At 54.6% G+C, this 21,998-nt stretch overlaps 1 protein-coding gene across 12 annotated transcripts in view; it reads right to left on the bottom strand.

Moving 5' to 3' along the window:
• The window catches only part of LOC147149431 (semaphorin-4B-like), a 36,126-nt gene that overhangs the window by 3,556 nt on the left and 10,572 nt on the right, over positions 1-21,998 (bottom strand). For 5 of the 12 annotated variants that reach the window (XM_086028423.1, XM_086028421.1, XM_086028410.1 and 2 more), the window contains exons 2-15: positions 15,779-15,857; positions 10,370-10,719; positions 8,963-9,123; positions 8,453-8,515; positions 7,680-7,778; positions 6,345-6,456; positions 6,153-6,269; positions 5,870-6,027; positions 3,375-3,556; positions 2,851-3,001; positions 2,051-2,261; positions 1,193-1,308; positions 819-976; positions 621-712 (exon numbers count right to left, since the gene is read on the bottom strand). In XM_086028423.1, coding sequence (XP_085884549.1) covers positions 621-712; positions 819-976; positions 1,193-1,308; positions 2,051-2,261; positions 2,851-3,001; positions 3,375-3,556; positions 5,870-6,027; positions 6,153-6,269; positions 6,345-6,456; positions 7,680-7,778; positions 8,453-8,515; positions 8,963-9,123; positions 10,370-10,487 — 1,738 coding nt within the window. In that variant the 5' untranslated portion in view covers positions 10,488-10,719; positions 15,779-15,857. Of the gene's footprint in view, positions 1-620; positions 713-818; positions 977-1,192; positions 1,309-2,050; positions 2,262-2,850; positions 3,002-3,374; positions 3,557-5,869; positions 6,028-6,152; positions 6,270-6,344; positions 6,457-7,679; positions 7,779-8,452; positions 8,516-8,962; positions 9,124-9,986; positions 10,720-15,467; positions 15,636-15,778; positions 15,858-15,942; positions 21,152-21,998 lie in introns of those variants that run through there. The other 7 variants (XM_086028418.1, XM_086028417.1, XM_086028412.1 and 4 more) reach the window with 4 other exon arrangements.

Below are 21,998 nucleotides of genomic sequence, written 5' to 3'. Positions count from 1 at the left end.
CCAAACCTATCGAGCAAGCAAGCGGTCGCACGCACATCGTTTATCGTCCGCTGTCCTGCGAAAAAAACATTTTGTCATGTTGAACGACGTTCACGTGAACGGCATGGCATGTCTGTAACGCAGAAACCCCGTCCACGTATAAATAAGAGCATGGAAAAAACACGGACAGAAGTGTTTTTCACAGGACGGCGGGCATCTGCTGCTGAAAAGTGGAAGGAGGGCCGCAATTGGCCCCCGGGCTCCAGTTTGGACACAGAAATAGGCCCCAGGGTACTTGCGGGGGGGGTGGGGGACGCGGCTTGGGCGCAACGCCAACGAGCTGAAATGGAAAGAACGACAAAGCCGTTTGGGCTTGCGCCGCCCTCACCTAAAGGTTTGGTTTTGGTTTTCTCCGTTTCGTTTCCTTGGAAAAAGAAACCGAGACCAATCCAGCGGAACGTGTTGGGCGAGGAGGTCCAATCGGCTGCAAGTCGTAACTAGTTGGACGCGGCAGATTTTGAAAGCCTTTCCAAAGGTGTGCGAAGACAGGAGGCGCGCGAGCGGCTCTCTGGAGCCGGCCGATGCGCTCGAATCCGCGACGTTGGCCGGACGCGCGCTTTTCAAGCTGGGCGCTCACTTACGTGCAGGCGCGGACTTGGCAAAGCGGGCGCCGGCCGCGCTCTTGCCGCAGATAGCCGAAGCGTCCGCGTTGTCCACGTCCTGCTGCAGCTCGCTGGCAAAAGAAAACAAAGCAAAAGAAAACCAAGGGTGGCGTGAGAGCCGAGCCTCCCGTTCCTCAAAACGTCTGCCCGGCGAGACCGAGAGCGAAGGCGGCGTACTCGCTTGACGGAGCCCGTCGGACATCGACGCACCGCCTGCCGTTCCAGGCGCAGTACGGGTCCCTGGAGAGGATGCACTCCCCGCAGCCGGCGTAATTGCTGCAGTTGGCCAGGGGCACCGCCACCACTTCCGAGAAAGTGGAAACGTACACGAGACCCTGCCGAGGAAAGAGCGGGAGAAAGAGTTTTGCTCGCATTGTTCCTAATGCAGGCGCAGGATCGCAGCGGTCCGAAATGTAAACGTACTATCGGTGCGTTTGGGGAATGTTGGCCATGAAAGCCAGCGTGAACTTTGTGGCCGGATTGCGCCGAGCTGCTCCGAGCGAGGCGGTCACGCCCGGCAAAGCGCCGAATGCGTCTTGCGCTGGCCTCACCTGTTGCCAGTGCGGCCGGACGTGGCGCACGGGCTGCGAGTCCCGGAAGAGCAGCAGCTCCTCAATCACGTGCATCTTGTTCTTCACGCTCGTGGCTTTGTGCAGGCGGCCGTCATCTGCAAAGGCCACGCACTTGTTGAAAGGAAAGGACGAGTTGAGATGAAGCCGCCGCATTTGGGTGGCGTCCACTTTCAAACGGAGCTTTTCCCAAATCGCCCGACACGACAGTTGCCGGGACGTTTCTGCCAAACCGACTGCCAAAGCGGACGGCAACTGAAAATGGCCACGACAACGGCATTTGTTTGCACTTGGTGTTCAAATTGATACCCCACCCCCTGCCCCCCTTTTTTTTCAACCTGATGCAGCTGCGCCTTGAGGTACAACTTAACTTTGCTCACTCAAAAGCCAAATCATCTTTCCCATCCGTAAAATCTGCCCTGGGAGAGCAGACTTAAGGCAACATTCGGAGGTTGTCTTCAATGTGCAATTTTCTGGCTTTTATTTCAGCCTGACAGAAAAGTGGCAACAAACAGCTCGAAGCTTCACTTTGCAGAATTGTTCCCAAACTGTTGCTTATCGTCGAGCTGACGGCCACCTGACAGCGAACGCGCCGCACATTTTTGCTCGCAAGTCAAAGCAAAACCATACAAATCAATTGGCCCTGTCAGCCAGGCGGCTCGTATCTCGAGGCGCCGCTCGTATTGCCCTTTTCTATTCTTGTGAAACGGGAGCGTTTCTTTGCACCTTTTGGTTGGTTTTTTTTGTCTTTTTAGGACCCCTAAAGTGGTTGAGAATCCCCGTCCGCCACCTGTGCCGGTGAAACGCGTCCTTCCATAAGTGTGAGGCGCCGATGCGTACCTGTGCCGATGAAGAGCACGTGGTAGGCCTTGCGCGCCGCCACCAGCCGATGGACGGCGATGCGCGTGTAGCGAGCGTGGCGCTTGAGCAGCAGCGGCTGGCTGCGCAGCGCGCCGTCCATCAGGAAGTGGTCCTTGACAAAGTTCAGCACCTTGTCCGGCATGCGCAGCGATGACGAGACGCCTTGCTTCCGGGCCGCATTCGTGATGCACTGCCGGGGGTCGGACAAAAAAAAATGTTATTTAACATTTTTAAAGTTCAAGAATGTTTGATTTACTTGTTGGGTGCACAGTATTCATAAAACACAATGTTCTTGTTGAAACATTGAAATGTGCTTCGTGTCAACCAGGTATTCACTTCAGTCCAATGTGGCCCAAGTATTTGCTAATTCTATGCTTAAAGACTTGCTCCAATCCAGTTGCTCAAATGAAGAGCTTCATTCGCATAAAACAGTGACATGAAGTTAACTGTACTTAAGTATGTATCCTATCAGATTTACAGATGAAAAAAAGAGAGAATTTTATTCCTAATGAATAACAACAACAAAGAAATGGGACCGATTTGGTGGAATGGCCACGACACGCAAGTCCATTTAGCAACTACCAATGCACTTTCACAGCCAGACACGTTTTCACCTTTCAAAAAGTGGCTGAAAGCTTCCAAGTAAAGCTAGCAAATTTGGTTCCCAGGTGTTTTTGTGTCTGAAGAGGGTAGGGCAGTGTGAAAACTTAAGTTGCTGAAAGTCGCGGGGCGTTGTTGGCAGGACTGCAGTGCCCGGCTTGTCCAGCAGGGGGACTCACCGCTCCAGGCCGGGGTTCGGGGACGGGCTGGTTGAAAGTGGACCACTGCTGCGTTTCTCGGTTGACTTCGCGGTATCGGCCGCTGAACGCTTTCTGCACCTGCTCCATCGTGAAGGAACACACGGCAGAAGTTCCCCAGGCGCCGTTGTGCCTGTCAACGGCATAAACGAGCACCGTCAACCACGCCGCGCCGACCGAGTAGAACAAAGCCCCCGAGTCAACGCATTTGTCCGACTGCTGCCGCTGTGCAACTATTTGAACCCATTTGATCGTTTTGTCCCCATTCGTTGGTCGCTGCAGCTCATTCCGGCGTGCGTGCGACGTGCGTGCCTTGGCCACCCGGGGGCAGTATAATACATACGACCGAGACTCATTCCTCAGTACACGATGTACAGCAGTCGGCCGCACGGACAAGAACGGCTCAAGGGAGGAGGCTAGGTGGCTGTTTGAGGTAGACAATGTGCAATTCTCAGCTTTGTGATGACTTTGGACAGCGAATACTTTGCCGAGATGAACGTGCTCACCACTGAGAGGTGAAGACTCCGTAAAACACGGTCTTCCTCCAGTCGTGCGGGCTGGGCGTCAGCACAAACATGTCCTGGATGATGTTGAAGGGGAAGCCGTCATCGGGCAGCGAGCACAAGAGCTGCGCCTTGAGAAAGGTGGTCCACTTCTTCTGCAGGACTCGCTCTCCTCCCACGTCGCCCTGCAAGCACGCGCTCAGAGCTCAGTCGGGCTTTGCAGCTCCCGATGACAAAAGCCTCACAGAAGCAGTTGGACGGGGGGAAAAAGGGGGAAAACTGAAACGAAAGACATCGTCGAAACTTGGTTCGGGTTCAAAGTACGTCCTGAGGATGCCTGTGCCTGCCACACATGAACCCGAACATCAAAATCTACAGCACGTGTGCTAACTGCAGTTTGTTTGTTTTTTTAATTAGCACGAGACAAACCGGCGTTGACCCATTTCTAAAACGCGAGAGACCCCATATATTGACATAATGGATGATCAAAGTGCGTCCTGTCAACAGATGATAACGCTCATCATGTGTTGACATTGGCTAAAGAAAGCTCCCAAAAGGTCAAGTGGCTTCAAGTTGATATCGAATATTATTCAACAATATTGAATATTTGGACGCCGCCCTTACGGCACAAAAATGACACATTTCATCCAAGATTACAACAATACAACGCGTGAGTATTGGCAAGAAAACAGGAGAGCTTGTCCTACACGCTAAAACAGTTGGAGTCAAAATAACACCGTTTAGGGTCAAAAATGGTCCAAACCGATCCACCACTTGAGTCAACTTTCTGGGTTGTTTTTGCAGAAAAACAACCCCAAAAATGGCTAGATTTGTACAAAACAACCCCCAAAACTGGGCTGTTTTGTACAGAACAATGCAAGGAAGTGGGTCCATTTGACCCAATTCGTCATTTTAGCCAAAACGGTGTTATTTTGAACCCAACTGTTTGTGGCGTGTACATTTTGCTGACGTCATGTTGGAGTGTGTTTTCAAAGAGTGGAACCGCCCTTGCAGTCAAAGTCAGCGGAAAAAAAAACAAAGCTGATCAACTTTCCAAACCGCAAGTAAACATTTCGAAGTCTGTTGACATGAAGCGCAGGCAGGGCGACGTAGGAAAGAGCCAGCACGTGCCGCTAAATGGGCCAAATTTCAGAAAGGCCGCCCCCGTTGGCCGTCGGGGTGCTTAAAATTTTAGGCCCCTTACTTTTTAATCTTTATATGCTTCCCCTCGGGGATGTCATCAGGGGACACGGCATCAGCTTTCACAGCTATGCTGATGACACGCAGCTGTATATTGCCCTGTCTCCTGATGACACAGGACCCATTGATACCCTTTTAAATTGCATTTTAGATATCAAGTCATGGATGGCAGATAATTTCCTACAGCTCAATCAGGACAAGACTGAGGTTTTAGTTATCGGTCCCGAAGGTCAGAGAGAGAAGCTTTTACCAAAACTACACATTTTTCATCCCTCACACTGTGTGAAGAACCTTGGCGTCATTTTTGACTCTGAGCTCAGTTTTATTCCTCATATTAAAAATGTAACCAAGATTGGTTTTTATCACCTTAAGAATATCGCCAGAGTCCGCCCGTTTCTCTCTCAGGCTAACACGGAAGTGCTGATGCATGCCTTTATTTCCTGTCGTTTAGATTACTGTAATGCCCTGCTCTCTGGCCTCCCGAAAAAGAGCATTTCACCACTGCAACGACTGCAGAATTCAGCCGCTCGGGTGCTGACGAGAACCAGAGGGCGGGAGCACATTACGCCAGTTTTGAAATTGCTGCATTGGCTCCCTGTGTGTTTCAGGATCGATTTTAAAGTACTTTTATTAGTTTATAAATGTGTTAATGGTCTTGGGCCATCTTATTTATCTGATTTGCTTTTATCATACCAGCCCTCGCGGATCCTGAGGTCCTCTGGCGCCGGCCTTTTATTTATTCCAAGGGTGAGGACCAAAATGCATGGCGAGGCTGCATTCAGCCATTTTGGTCCTCACCTTTGGAATAGCCTGCCAGAGGATGTCAGGTCTGCAGAGACTGTTGATATTTTTAAGAGGAAGCTCAAGACACACCTTTTTAGTTTGGCTTTCAACAACTTTTAAATAATTTATCTTTTCTTTTGATTGAAGATAATTCTATGTTTTGCTTTGAATGTTTTAAAGCACTTTGAGTTGCATTTTTATGTATGAAAAGTGCTATATAAATAAAATGTGATTGATTGATTGATTGATAAAATAAAAGACGAGACCGAGCGATCGACGCACACGAGGAGGGTGGCCGGTTCAGCTCGGCGTCAGCTGCTCGCATCCACTTGTGTTGCGTTTGCTACTTGAGCGCTCACATGGCCACGGCGACAGCCTTTTCTGTAGCCGCACCGTGCGATGTGTGGCGCGGGCACCTGCGCGTCTGATGCCAAACACACGCTGTGTGTGGGAGAGCCCCCAAAAAGGCGCGCTGCTCCATTTGGATGGAGTGTTTGCCTTCCGGCGTGACTCACCTTGCACACGCGAGCGATGCGCGACACCAGCGTGTTGTCAAAGAAGTCAAACTCCTTCCCCGCCTCGCTGAAGAAGAAGTAAATCTTATCGTCGTCGCCCGCCGGGTTGCCCTGGGGCAGGCTCTCCTGGATGTAGGCGGAGCCCACGAAGGCCGGATCTGAGAAGGAAGGGCGCTGTTGAGCACGGCGCACGGGCGCACACCTGCGGCCGGCGCCACCGCTGACTTGGCGCTGAGATTTGCGCGCGGTCGCTACGACGATGCGCTGGAGTGTTGCGCCACACCTTGAAGCCAATTGAGGGAGTTCTCCGTTTTGAGGGCGCTTCCTTGGCTGAGGCTCTTGGAAACGACGGGCTCATTTCCCTGGAAATTGCTGACCGTGCCGGCGTACAGCTCCCCATCTGCGACGTAAGCACGCGTCGGAATCGCGGGCGCACTTGCCAATGGATCCCATGCTCGCAAAAGCAGAGCCTTACCGGCCATGACCGCCGTGGACCGGTAGCCGGGGTCGAAAGGACAGCGGCCGCGCCCGTCCTCGGTGAGGAGCTGGCCCGAGCCGTCGGTGACCAGGGAGAAGTCGCCGGTGTTCTGGGGAACGCACACAGCCGGGCGGAAGGAGGTTAGTGGCTGCCCCTTGCTGCGCTTTGCGGGCGCGTTCTTCTCCAAGGCTGCAAGCGGCTGGCTTTCCGGCGGCACCGCGCCGGCAATTGCATCCAAAAGAAGCGTTTGCCTTTAAAACGCCGACTTTCTTTTCCCCTTGCAGCGCCATACGTTTCCACGCAATCGTGAAGGCCTTTCACTGGCACTGCTCAAGGTGTGCGCCGGCGACCCGAAAAAGGAACTTTCCAAGCAGTGCATGGAGACTGCCGCGAGTGCACGGGGATGATTTTCTTCTTGTTGTTCCCGAACAGGGAAAATGCTTCCAGCAAGGCAAACAAGTGATGCGAGCGCAGGCGTCAGGCGCAAATGAGCCGTCTGGCCAAACTGTTCTCATCGGGGCGAAGGTCGCGCTCGCCCCTTCTCACGTGGCGCTGCGAGAAGGAGGAGGAGGAGAGCCAGTCCTGGCTCCAGGCTAACGTGTTGCACGCCGAGTGCTCGGATGAGCCGAATGGCTCCAGACCGGCCTCTTTGTCGTTGAACGAGGAGAGCCAGTCCTGGCTCGAGGCTAACGTGTTGCACGCCGAGTGCTCGGATGAGCCGAATGGCTCCAGACCGGCCTCTTTGTTCTTGGACGAAGAGAGCCAGACCTAGCTCGAGGCTAACGTGTTGCACGCCGAGTGCTCGGATGAGCCGAATGGCTCCAGACCGGCCTCTTTGTTCTTGGACGAGGAGAGCCAGACCTGGCTCGAGGCTAACGTGTTGCACGCCGAGTGCTCGGATGAGCCAAATGGCTCCAGACCGGCCTCTTTGTCGTTGGACGAGGAGAGCCAGTCCTGGCTCGAGGCTAACGTGTTGCACGCCGAGTGCTCGGATGAGCCGAATGGCTCCAGACCGGCCTCTTTGTTCTTGGACGAAGAGAGCCAGACCTAGCTCGAGGCTAACGTGTTGCACGCCGAGTGCTCGGATGAGCCGAATGGCTCCAGACCGGCCTCTTTGTTCTTGGACGAGGAGAGCCAGACCTGGCTCGAGGCTAACGTGTTGCACGCCGAGTGCTCGGATGAGCCAAATGGCTCCAGACCGGCCTCTTTGTCGTTGGACGAGGAGAACCAGACCTGGCTCTAGGCTAACGTGTTGCACTCCGAGTGCTCGGATGAGCCAAATGGCTCCAGACCGGCCTCTTTGTTCTCGACTTGGACCTCGGCTCCACTTACGATGTAAGCGCAGGTGGGGCTGAAGGCGTAGGTCCCGCACACGTACAGATGCGTGCCGTTCACGCGCACCAAGATCTTGATGTAGTTGAAGCAATCCGTCTGCAAGCGACACACAAAAAGACAAGCAGACAAGACGCCGCGTTAGCAATCGCGTGGGCGGGGATGCGCCGCAATCGTTCCCGTTTGCTTCCGTCGCCGTCCCGTGGCTCGGGCAACCAACGAGGCGCCTCGACGGTGCGCCAAAGCTCCGGATGAGGACAAAGGCAAGGAGGCGAGACAAACCCAGCCGCCGGCCATGCCATTCCTTCAGTCTGCCGGCGTGCGTCAGAGCGCCTCGTCGTCAGCTGCGAGTGTGCCCACGTCACACTCGCTTGCTTTTGCACAATTTGGAAGCCTCACTTTTGATTCGTGGCCCCTTTTTTGTTTTAATCAATCAAATGTTCTCGGCGCGTTGTCCAATTTGCAAGACGTTTGCTCTTTACAAACCGGAGCGGCCAACGCGCTCAGTCGTGGCATCAGCTGGGTTTCATTTGGCATTTCCAGACCATTTTGCGCAACTTTTGCCGCGCTCTCCGGCGCCGACGGGTGAACAATCACACGAGTACGACAAGGGCCGAGGCCAACGCGTCCACTCGGTTGGAGGAAAAATGTGCTCCCGATCAGGACGGGCAGGACATTTGCAAGGCTTTGTCCCATGGGGACGTTGTCCGAGACGGGCGCCGCGGCCTCGCCAACGCCGGCGCGCTTCAACCAGTTCGAACGCGGCCACTCACTCGCATGTCTTTTCCTTTGAAACTGCACTCGCCTCGCTTCTTGTCCGGAGTTTTCCACGTGAGCTGCAAAGAGAGCACACGCATCAAATGTGGCTTCCGTTCACCAAGCTCAGGACAGCCATGAGGCCAGAAAGGCAGCTCGGTCGGGGGCAGCTGGCGGCCAAAGGCTACTTGAAAAAGTGGGCGAGAAAACACTCTCATCTGGGCTGCGCTCTGCAAAGGCGCGAGGCCAAACTTGACTGGTCACCTTTGCAAAAGGATTTGTCGGCGACTACAAATGCCATTTACTGTTGTTGTTTTGAGGTGACACGCGGCTGGCGACTAGCTGGGCCTGCCGACCGCCCCGAGACAGCTAGGAAAGCCTTAGGGTTGACAAAAGGTGCTTCACAAAAGGCAAGGACAAAAATCACAAAGGAACCGGCCGACAAATGGGGACAAAAAAGGCATTTCAAGGCGCCATTGCAGCGACGCAGTCCAGGGGCTGCGCCGATCGTGCGCATTTTGCCTTACGTTGCGGTGCAGCTTGTGTGCGCTGATGTCGGCCAGGTGGAGAGCAAAGAGCGCCTCGCGAGCGCCCACGTACAGCGTGTTGTCCTCGTGGCTGAGCAGGAGCGACGTGAAGTTGAAGACCCCGTCCGCCGAGAAACTTTGCCATCTTCTCTCCTTTGCATCTGGGGAGCATCAACACTTGCTGAGTGGACACCGATTCCCCACACACGCACGCCCGCAGCCACCCGGCACAAAAAGCTTCCTGTCCGCGCCGGCGAGCGCCGGCCGGGTCGGCCGGAATCGCGAACGCCCGGCCGGGACGGCCCGATTTCCGCCGCGGCGCGCGTCTGCCGTCGGTCCCGGCGGTGTCAGGATTGCACTGTGTCAAGAGCGTGAGGATTTGCTTCGCGCGGGATTTCATCGGGAGCGGAAAATAAAGCGCTTAGGTTTTTGTTGTTATGTTGCGCCCCTGCCAACAGCTTCCACGTTTGCGTTTTCTGACTGTGAAGTACCGTGACTACCGCCGCCGATGGTACGGAGGGGTAGTACGTCTCCCGCATGCGCAGAAGCTACTTAACGGTCGGCGTCGCCGTGCGTCATCGCGCCGTGTTCTTCCGGGGCGACGTGCCGGCAGTCGGCCCGACGCCGCGGGGTGGGAAGCGTCGCTCACAGTTGGCCCACGTCGGATTGGGCTACCTAGGCCTTTACGAGCAAACGCCCGATTCACAGATGTCTCCGAAGGCTCATCCAGAGCAATTGCCATGCGGTGGGGGGGGGGGGTGGCGAGAGGGATTTTTCCTCCCCGATCCGCTCGGTAAAATAATCACGGCCGACAAGCTTCGTGAACACAGCCAATTGTTCCGCAGTTGAGCCGCGATCGGTCGTTACCTGAGCAACCGCGATGTCATTTTGGGTCGACAGAAGTGACAAAATGGCCGCCCGGCAGAGATGGCTAAAAATGGCTGACTCAACTGTTATTCCACAAAGGCTGGATTCTTCCGAATGTCGTGTTTAGACTTCAGCGCATCCAACTTATCTTAAATACCTTCCCACAAAACCAGCCCGACCTCAGGCGGCTGTCCAACAACGTGCGCTCCTCGCCATTGGGATGTCATCAAGCGGCGTTTCTGCAAACGGCGCCGTTGCCTATAGTTGCCTTGAAGACTTTGCAGAAGAACAGCATTAAGGATCGAAAGGAATCGCGAAAGACTTTTGGAAGCCAATTTGCGGCCGTCCAAGCGTCATGAAAAAGGCTGAAGCAAGCCCACCGGAAGGAGCTGAAGACTTCATTGTCCTTTGGAGACAAAGTGCTTTCTTTTGTACCGCCGATTCAATCCGCTGTAAGGCCAAAAACGACAGTCCGCCTAGTCGCAGAGGCAACCACAGTGTGCGAGTGCAACGCGCAGCGGCGAGCCGGACTTGACTTACCGTAGGAGAAACTGAGGCGAGGAGTGACGTCGTGCTCGGCGGCGGCCGAGCGCAGCGTCGCCGCGAGTAGAAGCGCGCAGACGGGCAGAGCGCAGACGGGCAGAGCGCGGCGGGCCATCCTGGTCCTCACGCTCCGCACGTCTGCCGAGGACGGGCGGCCAAGGCGCACTTGTGCCCCGGCGCGTCGTCTGGCATCCAAGCTTCGGCGTGCCCGGGCTTCCCGCTCTTGCCGGCTTCCCTCCTCCGGGATGCGGGCGCCTTGGGACGGAGAGGCCAAAGGGCCGCCGGACGCCGGCGCCGGCGGCTCACGCCGCTTTGGAGCCGCGGGCCATGAAGGCTCCCTTTCGGATCTGCCCGGAAGGAAACAAACAAACACGTCACTTTGAATCTGCCGTGCGCATTTCGGAAACGCTTCCAAGCGCCTCGCGCTCCTCAAATCCTGAGGGAGAGCGCGCCGTTAGCGGGGAGCTTGCATTTGTCCCGTCCGTGCATATTTGCGCGAGCAAAAGCCTCGGCATTGGAAAAAGATGCCGCGGAGGCCTGCCGTGCAAGTCCAGCAAGTTGGCTGCCGTCTTTGGCGCCGGACGTTTGCATACGTGTGCTTTGGGAAATGTCAACGCTTCACGGTGCGTTTGGCCAAAGATTGGCTTGTTTTCATGCGGAGTTGAGTTCCGTCTCTTTTTCTAAGCTAGCCACGACGACGTCGGCCGGCCAGAAGCCGAGCCGCTCGGGCTTTGTTTGCAACCTCGTCGTCGGCCCTTTTCGGGGCTGACCTCCTACGTGGCGTGACGAGCCTCATTTTGACGAAGGGTAACTTGTTGGCAAGGAAAAACCGGTGGCAAGCTTTGGCCTTTGAGTCCAGCCGGCGTTGTCGACGGACGGCAGGCGGGTCGCGGCGCAGCGCTAGCGGTTCCTTCTCGGGTGCTGCGGCCGGCCAATTCTACGGATGGGGAAACATTGCTCCGGGGTGCTTACGAGGTGACTTTTTGTCTTTGCCGCCAGCAACGCCGCTTATCTGCCCGCGTGAACGGCCGCGATCTGCTCGACGCTGCAGAGAGAAGACATCTGCACGTTTGTGCAAACCTTTGCTGATCTCTTTGCAGAAAAAGTGCTTTCACTCCGAGAAGACTCGCAAACACAACAGAGGGCAAGTACCGACATTCCTTCGCTTGCACAATGTCGAGAAGCAAGCCGGTGCGCAAACACGGCCGGGCGGTCCCTCGACTGGCGCGTGACCCAGCTGAGGGCTTTCGAGAAACGTTTTAGGCCTTGCGTCGCCCGCAACGATTTGAGAGACTTGACAATAAGGACGCGCGTTTGCCACGTGCGCTCGCTTCGAGGCCTTCACTCACGTTGACCGGCAAACTTGACGACACCCAACGCCGCGCAAGTCGAGCTCACAAAAGGCTGATCGCTAAATGCTAACGCGCAAAGCAAAAGGCCACAGATGGGCTCCCCGGACGAGCGTTGACGTCGGTCTTCTTCATGTTCCGCCATCCAATCTATGACACTGCCTGCCAGTGGCCAAGCTGGCACAAGAAAAGGGGCACAAACTCTTGATTTCTTTACGTTCTCTTTCATTCTACTCTTAGTTTCCGCGCAGTGCAATACTCACTGTAGTGCTATTTTGCTTGTTGAAAAAAAAAAAAAATTCAAATCAACAAAAACCGCTAGCACTCGGCAGAAACCTTCACACACACACAGGTTTGTTGAGACACGGGAGGTTTCGGCCTGATGCAAGAGTGCTTGTTCTTTTTGAGGGGACTGGGGAAATTTGGGGGATTTATGTGAGATAAGAGTGATTTGACCTCCAAGCGTGCTGTCGTCAAACTCGCAAATCAAGGGTTAGGGCGAGACGCACTTCAGCGCAGGTAGCCACTCCCATGTTGACCTCTTAAATATTACAAACCTGCTGAGGACGCCTCCCACAGGGCAGGCGGGGTGGGCGGGGTTGAAGAGCCAAGAATGCGTACCTTTGGCTAAGTGCGTCAGCCACAAGAAGAGTGAGAGAATATGAAGAGTTGGCATTTACTTGACTTTATTGCCCAACACTTGGTGACCTCGGGCAATTGGGCATCGATCAGCTCTTTTATACACCCGTGTCAAGGTTTTACCACGTACGGACCTCGTTGAGCCGAAACATCTCGGTCAATCAGCGGGCAGAGGCCCGCGGCGGCCTTGGCGCTCAAACGCCTTGCGAGGAGTTTCTCAAAATAGACACGGGAGTGAATCTCCAACTTGCGCGCATGCGACTCACCCGCAAGACCACGCGTGTGGCTGTGAGAAAGAAAAGTGAACTCGCCACACTAGGCAGCTGTCAACTGAAAGCTGTCCCGAGATACAAGCTGCGTTTGCAACCGCCGCTACCGTTTCTTTCAGCGAGAACGACGACTATTTCCTTTCACATGCTCCTGCCTGCGATGGGGAAGAGGCCGCGAACACATCCCATTCGGCCAAGCGGGTCCCGGCAGTCTCCTCGTTTGATACCCAGCGGTGCGGTGCCTCAATCGCCAAAAAGAAAAGCCGGTTGAATATCACGCCAGCCGGGTTGCCAGGTCAGCAGAATTCGAGCAGCCCAGAGTTCAAAGCAAACGAGGCGAATCAGCATCTCGCTGTGATGCTGCACGCGAGTGAAAATCCTTGCGATGCAGGGTAAGAATTAGCTTCTTTTGCTTTCCATCCGCCATGTCTGATGCTGAGGCTACCCTGGACGCCGAGAGGCCCTTTTCGCAACAAAACTCTTGCACACGCCTTCTGTCTCTGATTGGTTGTTTATCCTCAGCGGAGCATTTTCCTGCCAATCAATGAAGAGGCACTGAGACGGCGGATTCTTTCCACGACTCATGCGAATCGTGCACTATAAGCAGCCGGCGGGCGGCATTGACTCAAAATGACACTTGACAGTGAAAAAGGGGGGGTGTCCCCCCAAAATAGGTGCCAAACCACAATGCGCAAGGACACAAACAAATGATTTAGCACTATAATAACACCAGCATTTCTCTTCCAAACACCGCAAAGGACGGCGTGAGGTCTTTGGGGAGAGGGGGGCGTCATGGCAACCGCTGGCGGAGCTGACGTAGGCTTGCTGGCGCTCAAACTTTGGAATTCTATTCATTCGTTTGAAATGAGTAAGTGCTGCTTAGCCTGAAAATAAGTTGTTACAATTGTTGTTGTTGTTGTTGTTGTTGTTGTTGTTGTTGTTGGCCTCGCGTGACTATATCAAAGTAGCCTCATGATTTGTAATTGTAATCACTGGCATGGTCTATTCCTGGCTTACGTCCTGTCCTGTCCTTACTTTTTGGGCTTTTTCCTGTCCTTCCTCCATCGGCGTGTGCAATGTGGCGGCCCCTTTGAGCGCCAAAGCCAAGGTGGACTACAGCCCAGATCCGCCACCGATCCCAACCATCCTTTTCCTTTTCCGCTCGAGAGAAAAGCCAAGTTTGCATTTCTGCTCAAGGAAGCGCGACCGGCACCGGAAGAACCAACATATTCCTCGCCCACCCATTTGAAATCCAATCCCCAGACTCAGCTAATAGTAATTAATGACTCTTCCCCCCGCCGAATGAAGCACACAGCGCTAATTAGGACCATATGCTCTTCCAAAGACTTTTAATTGGCTCATTAAAATCTTGGCAAACTCCATAACGGAGATGGGGGACATTTTGAACCGAGTGTTCACCTCATCAAGCCGGCTTCTCCGCCGGGAAAGGCCCACGCGTGCGACGTCACGGCACGGCACGGCACGGCACGGCACGGCACGGCAGCCGTTCCGAGCAGTATTGACAGATCGACGGCCCAGTCCAGTCCATTGGATCACTGGAAGTTATTGATATATTTTTGGAAAAAACGTTTGGGTAAAAGACGTTCTGAAAATGTCTGGCCGTGATTAGACGGCAAAAGCTCCCCCCCATTTTTTGGGGTGTGGCATTGACCAAGGGGCCACTCGGAATGCAATCGGGGGCCACCGGCTGCCCGTATCTGACGTACGCAACTCAACTGAGAGGAATTCTTCTGCATGATTGTTTGCGCTCATGCTGAGCCAAAGACCAAGCAGTCACTAACAAGGCACTGAAACATTTGATTTGAAAAACGGATTCCACTGGTGCGATGTCCAGGAAGGGCCGTCCACAAAGCGCCCTTGATGTCGGTCGGCAGCGCCGCCGCGCATTCCGGCGGCTTACAAGCTCAGACGGCAACTCGGGCGCGCCGGAGGCCGAAGGGCCGCACGCATCCATCGCTGCGTCAGTCAGTCAGTCAGACAGGGAGTGAGGGAGTGAGGGAGTGAGCGAGTGAGCGAGTCCGATAAAAGGCTGACGCTGCGCATTTCTCCACACGGCCATCAACGACACAAAGCACAAGTCCACTTCAGCCACGCGCACAAGTAAACGTCTGACAACTTGTTACGTTCATGATAAGAGCAGTGTGTTTAAAAAAAGAGAAGAACTCAAAATCCTGACACGTTTTTTCAATATTTCACATATGAAGACAACATGTTCTTGACCAAATCCAATCTTTACTCTTATGAACTGAATTGAGGGTTTGGCATTCCAGTGAATCCCTCCACTAACATTAAAGCTTGAAGTCAAGCCCGCCATTTTCTTTCCAATAATAGTTGAACGTGCTGTCCACACGGCATTGCGATCAATGCTGTGCTCGTGGAATACGAGCTGAGCGGCAAAATGCAGCCCTTTTTCCCCACTTGCTGTCCATGGGAAATGACGTCACCGTTGCTCAAGCAACGAGCAATCACAAAACAGCTGATTGCTCGTTACCTGTGACGACCGGTGACGAACGGTGACGACCGGTGACGACCGGTGACGAACGGTGACGAACGGTGACGACCGCTGACGACCGCTGACGACCGCTGACGACCGCTGACGACCGCTGACGTCCCGTCAACAGCAAGTGAGCAAATGGCCGCGCCCCTCAAATGGCTCAAAAGGGCCGCATCTTGCCGCACAGTCGTATTGCACAGACGCGATATTAGTCCGAATGCCGCGTTTAGACCGGCGGGGCTGCACAGAACATATTGCGGAGAATTTGGGGGGTTGACTTCCCCTGGAAGTGGTGCGGGCCCACTTTCTGACAAGCGCTTCACCTCTGGGTTGGGTGGAGTCCGCCAAGTTTCCGTCTTCCGGCCCAGGGTCATTTGACGCATTTCTTGTTTCTTCCCTCCGAAACAGCCCCACAAGCTTCCCATGGGCTTGATGTCGGGGGACGGGACTGGCCACTGCACAGCGGCGTTTCGGAACCAGCCTGCATCACGCTGCCATCATTTTGAAAACAACGCTCCCAATGAATTGGTCCGTGAGCAGGGAAGCGCCCATTCCACTTTTGTCAGACCGAGCCGGTTTGAAACAACCACCGCTGCATGCAAAGTGCTGACACTCAGGAATATACAAGACTCACGTTTCGCCGGCTGACTCTTCTCGGCCTCGGCTAGGACGGTAGGCAGAATCGGGTAGGACGGCTCCTATTTGGAACACGCCTGCAGATTGGAGAATAAAGACATGAGAAGAAGTACAACAAACAGCACATTTATTCGCTCATGAAGTGTACAAACGTCAAATGACCTCCATCCGTCTCCATCTCTTTTCTCGCTTTGCGCAATCCACAAATTTGGGCCTACAAAGTCGAAAGCACAGACAAGTCAAGTCGTCCCTCTTTAGTTCCCATGGAAAGAAGTTTGTGGGAGAAGGCCGCGTCCTTTGTGTGGGGTGTGGGGAGGTCAGGGTTAGGGTGTCAGGGCGGGCGGGCGGGCGGGCAGGCGGGCAGGCAGGCACTGCCCCCACTTAGCGAGGATCAATAGCGGGGATGCGCATTCCTCCGTCTTCAGGAGTCACACCGACAGCTGGCTGGGCATCAGTCTTTTAGCCGTGCGGCGTGAATTCCAACCATTGGAATCCCGGGCGACCAGATGCGAGCCGCGGGGCCCGCCCGTCAGCAGAGGCAGACGGCCCGCGTCCGGGCCGACGCCGTCGGGCTAATGTTGGCCGCATTGCGCCTTTTGCCTCTTGGAACCGCCGCGGTGCTATTTTGATGGCTTTGTTTGTTTTCTGAGCAGGCTCACCCATGAAACGTTTTGGAGGAGTGGCACGAGTGGAAAAACTAAAGAAACCATCGGCATCTCCGCGCGTTTGTCTGAGAATCGCGTCTTGCCAACGAGCTCAACGTTTCCCACCGATGGACGTTCGTCCACCTCGGCGGACCGAGTGCATTTGCGATAGCAAATGTTTTCACGTTTCCCCTTTCAGTCACGTTGGACACGGCCGGCCGGGAACGCGACAAAACCATCCTCGGGCGAGATGATTTCGTGGCTGAGCGGCTCTTGTAGGAAAGCGGACAAGCAGAAGAAGTGGATTAGCGGCCTATCGGATGACAGGCCTCGGAGTGCATGCGGGCCGAGCTCACGACGGCACGCGACCGAGATGATCATTGTGCAAATGCACAAATTCAAGGAAACGAAGTCATGTGACGTCCCAACAGGTTGCCAGACATTTTGCACGCCCAGCCAAGCGATTAGCGCGTTCGTGGACTTGACTTCTAGTTCCGGAGACAGACGCACGCCTCCTCACGTCGGGACGTGTGCGCGGCCCGCACAAGGCCACTCGTGGGTGGGAGCTCACGCCACGCCACGTCACGTCACGTCACGTCATCGGGCAGCTTCACAAACAGGAAGTGACGCATTCGGCCATCTTGGGTGTTGAGGCAGTGGAAATTGACGGGGACTCGTCCTGAGCTGGGAAGTTTGCGCACCTTCATTCCATTTAAGACCTTCATTCGGAAATTGGAGGAGGAACTCCATTTATGAGCAGCTTTTTCTTGGACCTGATTACAGACGTGGACACTGAAAATCTACTCAGGCCTCTTCAAATGCTGTGACTTAATATGAGAAAAAACAAGTTGCATCATCCATGTGCGCTGTACGTGCCTGGAGCACTCGGTTGGAAAAGCAATCTCATCTTTTTGAGAGGCGGAATCCAACAAGTGAAATCAAGCGATTGCACGTGCAAGCGTGCGCACACGCTCATATTTGGGATGCGGCCGTGCGGCTTCACAATCAAGCAGTTCCAATAAAAAAATGCCAGTCAGCACGCACACGGCACCATTGAAAAGCCGCTGATGAAACGCAAAGAAAGTTCAGCTGTGGCAAGTATGCAGTTCCTCTCCTTTGGATTGATTGATTGATTGATTTGCTTTCTAGCAGCAGCCTGAAGCTTTTCTTTCTTTCTTTGGTTTTGCAAATCGGACTGCTGTCGACTGGCTTACCTGCAGAAATCAAGATTTAAAAAAAAAAAAAAAAAAAATACACTGACTGCTATTTCCCTCCATCTTGCTTGAGGCGGTCCTGTCAATCACAAAGTTTGGGATTTGAGCAGGGGTGTGTCGATTTTTTTAGATCCACGGTATTGTAAAAGGAGGGCGCGCCTCAATAAGCACTGATCAAGGTTGGCCTATTAGCCACTCGAAATGTCCACGCGTGGAAACGGAGAAGAGAGGACAGGAGGACGCCTTTGGGCTTAAAGGCCAAGCGTCTTCAACACACAAGAAGAGTCCATAGGAAGCACTGATTTGTCCTTTGCGTCCTGATGGATTGATGCTCACCAAGGCAGCCAAATGAGTCCAAGCGCAGCCGCGCATGCTCGGCGGCGCAGGCAAAGCGCAAGCCTGTGCTGGGCTTGGCTGCTGGAGAAGTGCCAGAGAGAGAAAGAAAGAAAGACCGAGCGGGACCGCAACGTGAGCCCCGCCGCGGCCGCTCACACTGCGCCTCCTAAAATATCACATCGAGGTTAAATTATTCAGACGTCGCGGGAGCCCTGCCGGCCCGTCCGCGCAAGTCGTCCTCTCGCTAGCGCTGGAGGCTTTTAGGCTAGCGACGTCGCGGGAGCCCTGCCGGCCCGTCCGCGCAAGTCGTCCTCTCGCTAGCGCTGGAGGCTTTTAGGCTAGCGACGTCGCGGGAGCCCTGCCGGCCCGTCCGCGCAAGTCGTCCTCTCGCTAGCGCTGGAGGCTTTTAGGCTAGCGACGTCGCGGGAGCCCTGCCGGCCCGTCCGCGCAAGTCGTCCTCTCGCTAGCGCTGGAGGCTTTTAGGCTAGCGGGTGCGCCCGTCTTCCATGGCGGGCCATTTGCACGGAGCCGTGCAAAAGGCAGGAAACGACGTCGTCGGCTTGCTGCCGTACCGTGCGATGGCTCCTTTGTCAAAACGTCGGGCCGTTCGTCAGTCGGGGGGGCAACCGGCAATATGCGCAAGCGGGGCAGTCCAGTTGTCATCCAGTCAGTGGATGATATCAAATCACAGCAGAAAGCAGGGCTCGCCGGAGGGGGCGTCCATTAATCTCGCACAACAACAAGCTGGAACGCTAACAACAGCTCGCTGCTGACACCTTAGACAGCCGCCCCGCCCCGCCCCCCACCCCCGGGGTCAGCGCTTGCAAATAGATCCGTATTATTAAACACGAACCGAGTGGGACGGGTGTGAGGAGAAAAAAGGCTTAGGCGACCACGGTGCCGTTCTCTCACGCGTGCAAATATTGGCCGGCTCCCAGCGCAGCTCTCAAAGTTGCCTCCCAATCACAAGAGGGCGCCAAAACAACAGCCAATGAGCACAAACATCTCTTTTCAAACGCTGGGACTCAAAGTCAAAAGTCGGCGGAAAAAAATTACGACAGCGGTACGAGTGACGCCGCTTTTGAGCTTTGCGAGATGCAAGTCTCTGCTCGGCCGACTGTTTGTTAAGAGCGCCTGCGCCTGCGCCTGCGCCTGCGCCTGCGCCTGCGCCTGCGCCTGCGCCTGCGCCTGCGCCTGCGCCTGCGCCTGCGCCTGCCTTAAGATATTTACACGGCACACTCCAGCGGACAGCCGGAAGTAGCGTGGGAATGTTTGGCCGGCTAGCGCCGCGCTAGGAACGAACAAAAGGACAGGTTCAAACTCGGATGCCGGACCTGAGAGGTGAACCAGCTTAGCGATAGCTAGCATGAGGCTAGTAGCAACGTAGATGAATTTCAAACGGGGCCAAAGGGAAAAACGACATCTGTTGTTCTGCCTTTGGCCAGGGCTGAGAGGGGGCAGCCCATTTTTAGGAAGTACAATACTGGCGAGTGCTAGCATGAGCAGCGACATGAAACGTCCACTAGAGTACAGGAACGCCGTATTTGTACCATTTGCCGGCACTGCAGTCCCCTTTGAAAAGTGCAACGTCAGAGCTATTCCAGCGAGCGCCTTGGCCAGCTGCCACATCCGCGGCCGTTTCCCACATGGCGAAGCAGCGCCGGGGTGGGAATCGACACAGAAGCCCGCTGTGCTCCCACAAGGCATGTTTGCAGAGTTCCCATCAGGAAAAGGAGTCCCTCAGGGCCTGCCGGCCGGCCTGCGTTTCACCTTTAGCTCGGGTCAAGAGCCTCGCAAATGTTAACCCTTTCCTCAGTCACTAGCGCACGCTGAAACATTAACGACAAGATCCGAAAAGATTAAGGCCACTTAAGTTGTCGGCAGCAGATTTCCACGTGCCTTTTTTTCCCCTTTTGCGAAATGTACAGCAGTTTCCAAACGAAACGGAAGGGGAGCCTCTAAGCTAACGTTAGCTTGCTGCCCCCTGGAGACTGCAACTTCCGAGTGACTCTGATGGCAATTATGCTCCTTTGGTCGGCAGTTTCCGTGCCGACATGACTTCCTGTTTCCCACATCAAAACACACACGGCAGTGGCAGAAGATGAAGCCGTCGGTCAAGTTCCTGTCACGTGCCATCCAAACAGTTTTAATTCTCGCAAAGCGCTTTTCTTGTCGCAAAGAAATTTGGAACATGTTCAAAATGTCAAGGAAAACCGTCTTCGAGCAGTATGCCAAACTTTTTGGGAGTAGTCAATTTGGAGGTTCCACTCTTATAAGTCGAGGATAAACGACTTGACTAGCGCTGAGCTGTGTTCCGTTAAGAAGACGGGCAAAAGTCCAAGTCTGCCCAAGGACATGCGCTAAGGAATCCTTTTTTCGTTGTGCCTACTAAACTTGGTGTTTGGCATCAAATCCGATGACGCGATCCAATTCAGGAGGGATTTCCACCGCGTCGTCGTACGAGCGCTCAAAGCCTTTGGTAAAAAATAGCCTTTGGTTGAAATTGATTTGAAAACCATCCGTCCCCAAGTCAAGCTGACAAAAGGGCGCCGGGGACGTGCCCTTGGGATGCGCCGACAAAATGGAAACGCGCGCATGTGGCGCCAGCATATGGGATGAAGCTGCCATCAAGCACGGCATGATTTATTGGTCTTTGTCTTTCCACAGCTGGCACGCCGCACATTTAGTGGCCGGCAACAGGTTGTCCACCGCTTTGAGCGATAGACGCACGCTCGCTTTCATCGGATCCTTGAGCTTCTCTTACTCGCAGCCGGCTTGAGCCACAGCGGCTCCTACAAAGGCCGCCGTGGGCGGGCCGTGGCCTTGGGCGGGCCGTGGCCTTCGGCGGGCCGTGGCCTTGGGCGGGCCGTGGCCTTGGGCGGGCCGTGGCCTTGGGCGGGCCGTGGCCTTCGGTGCGCCGCCTCCACGCGGGCGACGGATGGCGCCCTGCGCCACCTTTCCGCCGAGGCCCGGGCTCTCCGGAGCGCTTTCCCGACCAGCCAAAGTTTTTCTGCCGCCATCGCACAGGCGGCTCATCGGCCGCCGGACAATGCAGCTGCCAGCTGTTTTCTTTGTGGCAAAGGCAAACAGCAGGCCGAGGCCGGCTCCGACGGGCTTTTCTGCGGCAGTAGACGACAGCGCTCCATCCACGGAGAACCAAACAAAAGGCCTCTGTCGCGGGCCGCATCGACGACCCCCCCCCCCCCCCCCAGCCCCCCCGCAGCCCTGTCGCGGAGTCGTCCGTGTCGAGCGGCCGAGAATATTTGGCAGAGGTTGATGCCTTTCTTTCAGGGGGATGTCGAGCTGTTGACGCTAATGCTCAGTCTCCTCTTTTTGAACCACGCGCTAACAAAGGCAGCCCGAAAGGGCCCGTTTTAGCCAAGGCTCGAGCATTTGTGGCTTGGCCAAATGAAGGCTGGCGCCTTTAAGGACGTCAAAGGTTCATCCGGATCCTCAAGATGCATCCGAAGCACGCATGTTGACGGTTTCGTCACTTGTGCTTATTTTGCTCTCTCTTCCCTCACTGGTGCAAAAAGACGGACTGGCAAGACCCTGCCCTATTTTAGCTCTCTGCTCACCATGCATACCGCCACCCTCACTCTCCTTTTTGTTGACGTATTTGCCGTTAGCGCGTTGTCGGCCGCCGGGTCGCCATTAGAAAGGAGAATCTGTCAGATATGATGATAATGCTGATGATCAGGCACAAATCCTTCGAATCCTCTTCAATAATCAAGTACAGGTGTCAAACTCAAGTTCTGCCACATTACAGGCGGCCCATCGTAGCAAATCAAGTGCGTCTACTTCATGCTCCTTTACAAATGGATTTGTTCTTTTCATTTGGGCAGACGTCTGCAATTTCTGTGACTGTAAAGCGGTTTCACAAGCAGTCCTTCTTGACCAAATCATATAGCTCATAACGCAAATACAAATGTTGTCATTTAGGACATTTAGTTGCAAAAAATAAAAAAGGGTCCAAATCCAGAAAAAAGGCCCAGTGCTTTGTTTTCAAGTCTATTAAATGTTC

The sequence above is a fragment of the Filicampus tigris genome, chromosome 4 (genome assembly GCF_054856515.1).
Source record: "Filicampus tigris isolate MCC_2025a chromosome 4, RoL_Ftig_1.0, whole genome shotgun sequence".
Taxonomy (NCBI): domain Eukaryota; kingdom Metazoa; phylum Chordata; class Actinopteri; order Syngnathiformes; family Syngnathidae; genus Filicampus; species Filicampus tigris.
This window is presented reverse-complemented; position numbering and strand designations above follow the sequence as displayed.